The sequence below is a fragment of the Bubalus kerabau genome, chromosome X (genome assembly GCF_029407905.1).
Source record: "Bubalus kerabau isolate K-KA32 ecotype Philippines breed swamp buffalo chromosome X, PCC_UOA_SB_1v2, whole genome shotgun sequence".
Classification (NCBI taxonomy): domain Eukaryota; kingdom Metazoa; phylum Chordata; class Mammalia; order Artiodactyla; family Bovidae; genus Bubalus; species Bubalus kerabau.
Genome location: NC_073647.1, coordinates 103,501,856 through 103,513,752, shown reverse-complemented (window position 1 = coordinate 103,513,752; position 11,897 = coordinate 103,501,856). Strand labels below are relative to the sequence as shown.

The window sequence follows — 11,897 nt, the reverse complement described above, 5'->3', positions numbered from 1 at the left end:
GAGCGACTTAACTAACTTGTGTATTTGGTGTATTTGATTGGTTGGTTGATTGGTTGGCTGGCTGGTTGAGGAGGCAGAATTAAAAGTGTATTTCCAAAGAATTGTCACTCATGTGTAAACAATCCTAACAACCATCTAAAGAAAGCAAAACTGTGGAGAGTCAGTGTCAGAAAGGATTTGGAGCGTTTGTGTTGTAGTTACGGGTTCTTAGCCTTTAAACAGAGGACCCAAGTTGGGGTGGGTGTGTCTGCTGTGAAATTATTGCAACGACGACAAACTCATATGAACACTTTTGTTTCATATGAGTCACTGTTGTTTGTAGACTAAATAAATGGCACCCCACTCCAGTACTCTAGCCTGGAAAATCCCATGGACGGAGGAGCCTGGTAGGCTGCAGTCCATGGGATCGCGAAGAGTTGGACACAACTGAGCGACTTCACTTTCACTTTTCACTTGCATGCATTGGAGAAGGAAATGGCAACCCACTCCAGTGCTCTTGCCTGGAGAATCCCAGGGACAGGGGAGGCTGGTGGGCTGCCGTCTATGGGGTCGCACCGAGTCGGACACGACTGAAGCGACTTAGCAGCAGCAGCAACATCTGTATACCACTCCTTTAAAAATGAATGCAGACTCTGCTGTGATTAATAAATTAGAATTTTATTTTCAACTGTCAAAAAAATAAATACATAAAATAAAATAAAATCCTCCTATAACATTAGAGTCAGCCCTCCAGATTCTGCATCCTCGGATTCAACCAACCTTGCATCCAACCAACCTCACATCATGTAGTAATGTAGTAGGTTATTTAGTGCAAGATATCCATGTATAAATGGACCCTCACAGTTCAAACCCATGTAATCCAAAGGTCATGTGTATTTGAATCTAGAGTTTGTGCACTATTAAATCTATCATCTTGAAGGCACCACTTACATGTCTATTATTTATTATTGTACACAACTGGCACTCACAGATTTTTTTTCTTAATCATTTATTTTACCTAATTTCCCACACCAGTAGGGCAAAGCAGGCGATTAATAATGCCCACACATAGGAATGAATACTTGGCAAGAACGAACCCATCTTCTATCACGCCTACCTTCCCCAAGAACCCACCTGCCAACGCAGGAGACGTAAGAGACGTGGGTTCCATCCCTGGGTCAGGAAGATCCCTTGGAGGAGGGCATGGCAACCCATGCCAGTATTCTTGCCTGGAGAATCCCACGGACAGAGGAGTCTGGCCTATGGGCTATGGTCCATAGGGTCGCAGAGTCGGACACGATTGAAGCGACTTAGCACGCATACAGCCTCCCTAAGAACTACATTTCCCTCTATGCTTGGCGTCACGCGCTCCTGTGACGTAAAAAGAGCGGCAGTTACTTCCTACAGTCCCTATCCGCCTTCGCCGGCCAGTGCCGCAATGCTTCATGGGAAGGGTAGTTCTACCGGTCGTGCTCAAGGGCCCGGCACAGTGAGCGTAAACTAAGCTTCCCAGCGAGCAGCGCGACGGCCTGGGAAGAGGGGCAAGATGGCGGACGCCGAAGATGGTGTTTTGCGGCCGGCGGGATCCTCCACTGCCCCAATTTCCTTCAGCTTCAATCGCACGTCCGCCCGGAGATGGCTAGCGGGAGACGTGGCTCCGGAGGAGAAGGATTTCTTGAAGACCGTGGAAGGCCGGGAGCTGCAGAGGTGAAGTACTGGGTCTTTCATCCCTTGGAAGCCGGTGCGGTGGGTGCCTGCGTGAGGGTGGAATCAGTTCATGTCTTGGTGACAGTGGCCTGGGAAGTCTGAAGGAGAGCCGGAGAAAATCTGTGAAGGAGAAAAGTCGGGAGTCAGGAAGAGAGGTGGGGAAATTGGATCTGTTGGCCGAAGGGATTGAGAGGAGAGGATGTATTCCTGAGAGAGTGTCTTTAGGAGTCGAGGGGCCCTGCGGAGCGTGTGTTTGTGTTCTGAAAAAAGAAAAGGAATGAGAATGACAGGACTCCTAGTGGCCCAGGTGGAGCGGTGAGGCTTCTTCGATATGGGGACCGGAATTGAGCGCCAGATTCAGGTTGGGGGGAGGCCATCATCAGCTTAATTCGAAATGGACAGTTTGAGGGAGGGGCTTCCAGAAGAGAATTAACCGTCCAGGAGGCTGGTATGGAGCCTGGAACTGGGGGGAGAGAGTCTGGGCTGAAGATGGTGATTTCTAGGTCCTTGTGGAAGCCACAGAAGTGGGTCTTGGGATGAACAGAAGGTCCAGAACTGAGGACTGATTCCACGAAGGCACTGACATTTAAGAGGTGGGGAGAGAGGGTTCTCTGGTGGTCCAGTGGTTAGGACTCCGTGTTTTCACTGCAGGGGGGCCGGGTTTGACCATTGGTTGGGGAACTACTATCTCACAAGTCACCAGGTGCAGCCAAAAAAAAAAAAAAAAGAGTTTGTGTGGGGGAGAGAATCCAAAGAAAGCACCACTAGGGTATAACACGAGAACGGAGGGCGTGATCTATGGGGCTGGGGGTGAGTGTGGCTCTTGTGTTTCTTCTGAGTGAAGGGTTGTGGCTCAGGACTCACTGCTTGTGCTACTCTCCCAATTTCGCTCCTCTGTGTCCACATCAGTGTGAAGCCCTCAGAAGCCCCCAAGGAACTTGTCATCCCTTTGATCCAGAATGGCCATCGAAGGCAGCCACCGACCCAGGCCCCTGGGCCATCCACACATACTGAGGTCTTGATGGATGGGATGCTGTCCCAGGCTGTGAAGGAGCTCATTGAGGGTGAGTAATCCCTCCTTTGCCTTGCCCTAGTGAAGGAAGAATGGGAGGAAAATGGAAGGAGAGGGTGGGACCTCATTGCTCCCTCCCATTCTTCTTCAGAATCCAAGAAGTCTCTGGAGGAGAGAGAGAATGCAGGTGTCGACCCCACACTTGCTATCCCCATGATCCAGAAAGGAGGCACCCCCAATGGAGAAGGGACAGACAGCGAACCCCAGGCTGAGACAGTGAGCTGGCCCCTCACCTCCCCGCTTCCCCAGTCTCTCATTGCCCTGTCTGCTGGGCTTGTCTCCCTGCACCAGCAGGAAAAGTCTGTGTGTATACTAGAGGTCTGTCGCCTCTCCCTTCCTCCTTCTGTTCTTTTTGGAAGCATTGACAAATGAATCCAAATACTGAGGTGTGAAAAGGTACCTTTGGACTCTGGGATTATCTGAAGGAGATGAGGAGCAAAGGGAGCAGGAAATGTAAAGATCCTAAGGGTAGACTCTGCTTGGAGCATTTGAGGAACACCAGGGAGACCAATGTAGCTGGAGTGGAATGAGTGAGAGGGAAGGGTAGCAGATGAGGTCATAAGTGGGCCATGGTGAGGACTTTGGCTTTTACTCTGAGTGGGAGGAGAGCAATGAGAGGACTCTGAGCAGAGAAGGGACAATACTTATGACTTGCCAGGCTCTCTCTGGCTGCTGTGAGCAGAACAGACTAATAAGCAAAGGTGGAGGCAAGGAGAGCAGCAGTCCATGCTAGAGGTGATGGTGACCCAGACCAGAGTGGTAGGAGTGAGGCCAGGAGGATAGGTAGGGTTTAGTGAGAGAGGGAAGAGGAGGGTGAGTGCTCCTAATGGCAGCAACCACCTAGACAATGGCATAGTGACAGGAAATCAGCATGGTATGTGTCTATCAGTGACACCTTGATGTGTCTAGAGTGAATATAAAGAATTAAGGAAGTGATGATTCTGATAACAGGAGAGGTGAGGGGTGTGTTCACAGAAATAACCAAGTCTGCCTTTCATACTCGTGGACCCTACTTTCCACCTCTTCATTCACAATTTTTTGGCAGTGCTTATTTGGGTTCTAGTTCTCCTACAGCCCCAAAGCAGAGAGACTCAACTGAACCGTTCTCCTCAGTTTTCAGATAACCTCTGGGTTTCTTTCATCTTAAAAAAGACCTTCACTTCACTCTCCATCCCGTTCCAGTTTTGGCCTCCTTTCTCTGATTTTCCCTCTTCTCAGAGCCTTCCACATTTCAGTCCATCACAGTTCCATCCATCCTTCCTCTCACTCAGCCTAAAAACCTTAGAGTCATCCTTGAATCCCTTATTTATTTCATACCCTATATACTGTCTGTCAGCAAAATCCTGTCATCTCTCTTTTCCACATATATCCAGAATCTGACCACTTCTCTCCATTATCACTACCACTCCTCTGGCCTGAGCCACCAGCATTTCTCATTTGGACTCTTGCAGTAACTTTTTCACTGGTCCCGTTGCAGCTGCCACCCTATCACGGCTTCTGGCCAGCTCTCCTGATTAATCTCTTACCACCCCTCTTTGCCTCCACATCTGTTTCAATCGCACTGGCTTTCGTGATGCTCTTCACACACAACAGATCTTGTCCCGCCTTGGGGCCTTTGCTTTTACTGTCCTCTCTGGAGCACTCTTCCTATATCTTCAGGGTTTCCTCTGTCATCTCCTTCGGTCTCTACTCAAATATCAACTTGGTGACACTCCCTTCTCCATCCCTCTGCCTCCCCTTAACCTGCTTTATTTTCCTTCATCTGACTTATCACTACCTGACATACCATGTTTTAGGCATTTCATTTATTCTGTTTCCACAACTAGAATGTAAGCCACACAAGGGCAGGAGTTTTTGTCTGTTTTGTTCACTGCTTTATCCTCAGCACCTGGAACAGTAGCTGGCACAGAATAGATGTTTTATAAATATTTGTCCAAGGACTGAACATGGAGGAATAAAGTGAGGGATGATGAGAGGAAAGAAAAACTCACCCTTGAGCTGACTGGAAAAGAAGCCTCAAGTGTCACTCAGTGGGTGATAGCAAGTACACTTCAGTGGGCCCATGGTAAGCCAAGCCTGACCATCCTTCCTCTGCCTAAACCCATAGGTGCCGGAGGAGGCTGATTACGAGGCAGTGCCTGTAGAGGCCTATGGGCTGGCCATGCTGCGGGGCATGGGCTGGAAACCTGGCGAGGGCATTGGCCGGACCTTCAGTCAGTGAGTTTCTCGGGTAGGGACAGGGGACAGCAGATAGACTAGGGGACAACTGATGGGCCAGGGAACAGACCCCCCCCCCCATGGTTACCGCCCACCCAGAACCATCCAGGCAGGGAGAGGGCACATTACCACCCTAAGTATTTCAATAGTCCCTTCCACTGCTATTATAAACTCCTGTTTGCCCTTTGAAACTCCATTAAGAGATCCTATTTATGTAAACATTGCCTCCCTGGGCATCAGCTTCCTCATCTGAAAAATAGGGATAATAACAGTACTGACCTCACTGTTCTCAAAGTTAAGTGAAATGATACACATAAAGCCTTTATAGTAGCCCTTGGCCGCAGATAAGCATAGGCTAAACCCTTGATATTGTCATGATCATACAGACTACCGTTCCAAATTCTAAAGAATTCTGAAAACCAGACGTTTTTTTTTTTTTTTTTTCCATGAAATATTTGGCAGCCAAATATGACCTGAATTGACATTGAGCATTTTACAGTCTATTTATCTTGTTTGGTGTGAATAGTTTCCCATGTAGAAATATTGGTATATTTGGCTATTGGGATCTGTCTCAGAATCCACTCTAGATACCATGTCATAGATGGTATACTCAGCATGTTATTCGGTTGAACCAAATGAAATTGCCATTTCTGTAGGTCAGAAATAGTCCTAATATGAGATTGGGAAGGATATTCTTGAACATGTTGATAGGATGGGAGTTAAGTAGTGGTTGGGGATAGGGGTGGGGAACAAGACATTGAAGATTGATGCATCCCCCCGACAAGTCCATATTCTGTGCTCCCTGCAGAGTAGTGAAGCCCCGTGTCAATTCACTGAGGCCCAAGGGGTTAGGACTGGGCGCCAACCTGACTGAGGTCCAGGCCCAGGCCCCTGCCAGCCCCTACCGCCTGCCGAGGCCAGATGAGGAGCAAGAGAAGGATAAGGAAGACCAGCCTAAAGGACTGGTGCCTGGAGGAGCTGTGGTGGTTCTTTCTGGCCCCCACCGAGGCCTCTATGGGAAGGTAAGGAACCTTGATGTGCCTAGAGCCAAAAAACAGGCAGCAGGGAAGATTGATGTGAGGGTCAGAAGGAGGCAGAATTGGGTGTGGAGTATAAAGGCTGGAAGTCCTTGTCTTTTGGGGCTGCCAGGCCCACTATCTCGTTCTGTAACTAAGGACTACTTGCCAGGTCTTTCTGAGCCTCAGTTTTCAACTAAAAGGGAGAGAATGCCATATGCCACAAGTCCCTGAGGTATTAGATACTTAAAATGTGTCCATGCTTCACAGTCTGCTGGGAGAGACGCATATTAGAGATAAGACGCTTATTAGAGATAAGGGTGGACAACTTGGTCCTAGGAACATGGGTCAAGTCCACTCAACCCCTGCCTCATTTCTTCCCCCCGCCCACACACACTTTAGGTGGAAGGCCTTGATCCTGACAATGTTCGAGCCATGGTCCGTCTGGCTGTGGGGAGCCGCATGGTGACTGTTAGTGAGTATTGCCTGCGGCCTGTCTCCCAGAAGGAGTTTGACAAGAACTTGAATCTGAGTAAGTGAGCCTATTACTCAGCTTGGGGAGTTGGAGCAGTGTTCCTGGGGGTGGGAGTTAGATCTGTAGAGGGCTGGGAGTGGTCTGCATAATAAGGGTGACCTCTAGTCAGAATTAAGAGGTGAGAGTGAACATAGTGGTTTATGCAGTTTGACTGAAGAGAAGTTTCTCTAGTAACTCTGGGTCTTTAGCCTCTTTCTAGGGAGGAAGCAACAGGAATGGAAACCAGTTTCTACCCTTGGAAAATTTTTGTCTCTCGGGTAGTGGACTGCTCTATTGCTAGGGATGGAGAACAGCTAGGACTAGGGCATGCCAGGGAGGAAGGCATTCTAGGCATGGATGGGCCAGTTTGGCACATGGGAGGTGGGTCGAGCAAGGCCTCCTGAAGGAAGCCGAGACAGCTGAGAGGAAGCAGGCAGCGTTCTAATAGCCAAGGCAAAGGCTGGATGGTGAGCTGGGGTATTCTGGCAGATGAGAGGTGGCCTGAGGCTGAGGTGTGGCCTGGAAGGGAAGCGAGTGAGACACCAAGGCTGTTTCTGAGTTCCCTTCACACCCTATTGAACAGGTCAGGTGAGCAGAACTTCCCCTGGGGAACACCACAGAACAACCTCATCACAGAAGACCCTCCAGGATCAGGACAGCCACATATGCTGGGAGGATGCAGAGAGGAAGCGGAAACACCATCCAGACCGGTGGGACACTGAGCATCTCAGCTGTGGGGGTAGGGGCAGAACTGTGGGGAGGCTCCAGCAGAGAAGGCTTCCAGGGCAAGGCAGGTGCCTAGAAGGAACTAGGAATGGCATTATGGGTGGGTTTCAAAACATCAGCAAAGGTGGGGTGACTGGAACATGCCCCCCATAAAGAGCTATGCCTGGTGTTGACCCCTCTCCACAGACAAGATGGGCCTGCGGCCAAGAGTGAGAAAGCAGCCCCCCGGAGTCAGCACTGGCTGCACAGGGATCTGCGAGTGCGGTTTGTGGACAAGCTGCACAAGGGCGGCCAGTATTACAACACCAAGGTCAGAACCCCACACCTGGGTCTGCTTCTTCCCCCGGGGAATGGGTCCCCTTAGCTAACATTCTCATATCTGCTGATCATATCTGCTGACCCTTTCCCCAGATGACAATTGAAGATGTCCTGAGCCCAGATACCTGTGTGTGTCGGACAGATGAAGGCCAGGTCTTGGAAGGTGAGTCTGAGGGATGGTTGCTGGGTCTTCATCATCCCAGAGGCAGATGAGAAGACTATCTAGTGTCAAGACCCTGACCCAGGCAGAGGCTGGGAGTTTGGGCAGAATTGGGTTTTTTTGTAAGGCCCAACACCCTCTGACAGATCACTAGACACTTCTGTGATGGTGAATATCTGAGCCCCACTTGCCTCTTCTGAAAAATTATCATGAAGATAACCTATTTCTCCCTCTTGTGATTGGTGCCTTGCAGGGATGTGTGTAAGCTCCCCATGCAGGGCAGAGCATACGATGTGCCCACAATAAATGGTGTCTGTTATCAACCCCCACTCATCATTGTTGTACATAAATGCTCCCTTTATTACAACTATTGCCAGGAATGGCTCCTTAGGTTTCCTCCTCTGGGAAATGAATATGGGGGACTACCATCTGTCAACAGGTATAGAGTGGCTCCAGGGAATACAGGAAAAGCCCTTCTGACAGGACCCTGGCTGGGCTGGCCTTTGCTGCAGGTCTCACTCCCCTCTCCTTGTCCACAGGCCTGAGGGAAGACATGCTGGAGACCCTGGTCCCCAAGGTCCCAGGCGACCAGGTGATGGTGGTGCTGGGGCAATGGGCTGGAAGGGTGAGTTGCAGACCTAGGAACGGGGGCAGGGGCACACGGGAACGTCTCTGGTCTGGCTTGGCCTTCCTGACTCTACCCTACTGTAGGTGGGCCGTCTGCTGGACCGGGACAGAGCACGGAGCCGGGCTCTGGTACAGCTGCAGAGAGAAGACAGAGTGGTGGAGCTTCACTATGATGCCATCTGCCAGTTTGTGGGCCTCTGGGACGTGGAGGAAGACTGACCTGTGGACACACTCCTATCCCCCAGGCTGTTTCGAGTCCTGTACAATGTGAAAAGCCCGCCTTTGTGAAGGTGGGGGGTCATGGTTTGCTCTCCACTTGGCAGTGCAGCCCTGGGACAGGATGGGTCAGAAGGGAGGCTAGAAACAAACCCAGTTTACCCGAAGTTAGTATATAATAAAAAGTTCAAATAGTTCATGAAACAGATCATAAATGGTGTGCTGAGCTGTGAGTGGAGATGGGAACCATTCCTGTTTTCAGCCCCACTGCCAAGTTTGGGCTGCCAGCCAAGTGGAAGAATCCATTTGCTCCTGAGCCCACTGTCAGAATCCCGAAGCTATAAACCCTGTCCCTGAGCAGAGACTAGGGATTCGGGAATGCTGCATCTCTGGAGAACATCCTAAGGAAGAATCTTGCAGGCTCTGCTTTTACTTGTGGTCCACAGAAGATGCCCACAGGGTATCTTGAGCCTGTGACAGGATTCAGGCTGAAGGGAGGCTTCTCCCCACCAATGGGACATGTGACTTTCCAGAGGAGCCAGTTAATCTCGGGGCCCCCGTTTTAGTCCCAAAACTTTGAAGGTAAAAATGTTTTGTCTATCTTGGGTAGAATTTCTCTGGTTTCTCCGAGTAACTAGATTCTCAAAAGGTTATCTTTTTTTCTACTAAAGGATTCCAGAGAATCCTTTTCCCTGTTTAATGTCCTAAGATAGAAAATCAACAGGGAAGAAAAAAAATCGACAAGGGAAGTCAGAGTTTAGGCACAACTGTTTGTAAATCATCCTCAGTCATTAAATCATTGATATAATTAGTGGTGTTTGCATTAGATCTAGGCTTCTGGTATAAACTCCTGATGCTTCAGAACAGGGCACCGGTGTGGAGAATTTGAATACTTTCCCCTCAAGAAGAATAATAAAGGTAAGCGGCTGTCTACACCAAGCAGAAGCAGATTATTGTTCTGAGCCAAAATGAGCAGGTATAGAAAGACAATGAGTTGGCCATGGGCCCAGTAAGCTAAGGGATTAGAAAACCTTCTAGTATAGTCACCCCAGTATGAGGGACACTTGCATAGACTGGCTTAATTTTTTTTTAATCATCCCTAATTAATTCCAGAACTCATCTGTTTTCAAGATTAGCCAAACAGGGTTATTAAGGCAGATACCAGAGAACAACCCCACCCTCAGTCCCTCCAGTTCTTACATCATCACTGTGATTGTACATACTGCCTTGGAATTACAGGCTGACTTGTATTTTTAATCTTGGAAAGGGTTGGGAGTTCTGTGTTTAGTTGCTCCAACTCTGCCACCCCATGGACTAGCCCACCAGGCTCTTCTGTCCATGGGGATTCTCCAGGCAAGAATACTGAAGTGGGTTGCCATGTCCTCCAGGGGATCCTCCCAACTCAGGGATTACAGGCGAATTCTGCCATCTGAGCCACTAGGGAAGCCCACATCCAGAAATCAGTTTCCTATGTTGTTAAATGCTTCACCCAGTCAAGAAGGCCTCCTCTTTTCTCCAAATCATAGTAGATCTGTCTTGGTAATGCCCTGGAGGACATAAAACTCCCCAGGGAATGGCCCTGGTGCTGTGTCTGCCCTGTAATGATACATGACCTGGCAGTTTCAGACAATTCCTCCATCTCCTCTGTGCGACTTGGCCCTTAAAATACATCTTTTATCAGATCCAATTTCCTGGAGTTAATGTTTCTCCTGAGCCCGCCTTTGGAAATGGGGCCTGAAGTTCTTGAATACAACCCTGTGTTCAGAAGGCCTAGCCCCTGGCAGATGGCCTGGTACTCCTGGGCAGATCACTGGGGCTTTTTGTGCTTCTCCAAGAGGATCCCTCCTGATCCCTCAGTATGAGGACAGGCCTCATTACATTCCAGGAAGCACAGAAGAACAAGGAAGCCCTCCCAACCTGCCCCTCGTTCACTGTGTACAAACACCTTCTGAGTCTGCATGGTGTTCTCAGCTGCTGCACGTGCTGCCAGTGTTGCCTCCTTGGCAGCAGTTACTGCAGCAACAGCTTCCATGAGCCCATGAATACTCCACAGACCACTCACAAGCAGGGGATCACGACCTGTACAATTTGTCCAGACTGGCTGTTTCCCCATCACAGGGTCTGAGCAAGATGTGGGTGAAAAAGCATCTGCCACTTTTGCCAAATCTCCAGAAGTTTTCCTTGTAGGGTGCTACCCTGTTAGGGAGCTGTCCAGACACTGAGCCACCCTTTGTGACAGACTCTGGAAGCAGCTTCTCTGCCTTTCTGAGAGAAGTCAGTTATTTGGGTGACTGGGACTGCTGCCTGGGGCTGAGCTTGAGGGTAGATATATACAGGTAGGCTCCTCTTTTCTGACATGGCTTCCTCAGCCCTGAGGTGCTCCCCTCCACTCCCACAATGGAGCCTTTTAACTTCCGTGTTTGTAGCATCCAGCAGAGAGAGTAAGTAACATCTTGAAAACACTACTTCCTTACCAAGGAAGTAGTTGGTATTGCTACTTCCTATTGCTCCAATTGCTGTTGCTATTGCTCCAATTCATTCAGTGGGCATCTATAAGTTATGACCAACCTAGACAGCATATTAAAAAGCAGAGACATTACTTTGCCAACAAAGGTCCATCTAGTCAAGGCTATGGTTTTTCCAGTGGTCATGTATGGATGTGAGAGTTGGACTGTGAAGAAAAATGAGCGCTGAAGAATTGATGCTTTTGAACTGTGGTGTTGGAGAAGACTCTTGAGAGTCACTTGAACTGCTAGGAGATCCGACCAGTCCATCCTAAAGGAGATCAGTCCTGGGTGTTCACTGGAAGGACTGATGTTGAAGCTGAAACTCCAATACTTTGGCCATCTGATGCAAAGAGCTGACTCATTTGAAAAGACATTGATGCTGGGAAGGATTGAGGGCAGGAGGAGAAGGAGAAAACAGAGGATGATGAGATGGTTGGATGGCATCACTGACTTGATGGACATGGGTTTGGGTGGACTCTGGGAGTTGGTGATGTACAGGGAGGCCTGGCGTGCTGTGGTTCATGGGGTCACAGAGTCAGACACGACTGAGTGACTGAACTGAACTGATTGAACCCCTACTGTATGCCAGGTACTGTTCTGCATGCTAGGGAAACAAAGGGTACATCATTCATTCAATAAACATCAAGTCCCTATTCTATGCCAGGCTTGATTCTAGTTACTGAAGATCATGAGCAAAACAAGACAGATCCTTGCCCTTGTGGAGCTGACATTCCAGTGGGGCTGAGAGGCAATAAGCATGAGAATTATCCAGTATGTTAAAAGGTGTGAACAACCATGGAAGAGGATGCAGGGAGAAAGTACAGCAGGGTAAAGGGGA

The 11,897-nt window shown here is 49.1% G+C and overlaps 1 protein-coding gene across 5 annotated transcripts; it reads left to right on the top strand.

Annotated features, from left to right (window-relative positions):
* Positions 1–1,390: 1,390 nt before the first annotated feature.
* Positions 1,391–11,717, top strand: GPKOW (G-patch domain and KOW motifs). Of its 5 annotated transcripts, none has more exons than XR_008708200.1 (12): positions 1,391–1,686; positions 2,596–2,750; positions 2,850–2,974; positions 4,866–4,975; positions 5,784–5,997; positions 6,394–6,523; positions 7,089–7,215; positions 7,418–7,541; positions 7,643–7,712; positions 8,249–8,334; positions 8,421–9,470; positions 11,197–11,717. XR_008708200.1 is itself a non-coding variant. In XM_055564047.1 (12 exons), exons 3-12 carry the CDS (start codon positions 2,708–2,710, stop codon positions 8,553–8,555), a joined length of 1,164 nt encoding a protein of 387 aa, XP_055420022.1. In that variant the 5' UTR covers positions 1,632–1,686; positions 2,190–2,279; positions 2,596–2,707; the 3' UTR covers positions 8,556–11,717. The 5 variants fall into 5 exon arrangements, 3 of the variants coding, with proteins under 3 accessions (XP_055420021.1, XP_055420020.1, XP_055420022.1); XM_055564047.1 differs by adding an exon at positions 2,190–2,279 and having other exon boundaries at positions 1,632–1,686; positions 8,421–11,717; XM_055564046.1 differs by having other exon boundaries at positions 8,249–8,301; positions 8,421–11,717.
* Positions 11,718–11,897: the final 180 nt, after the last annotated feature.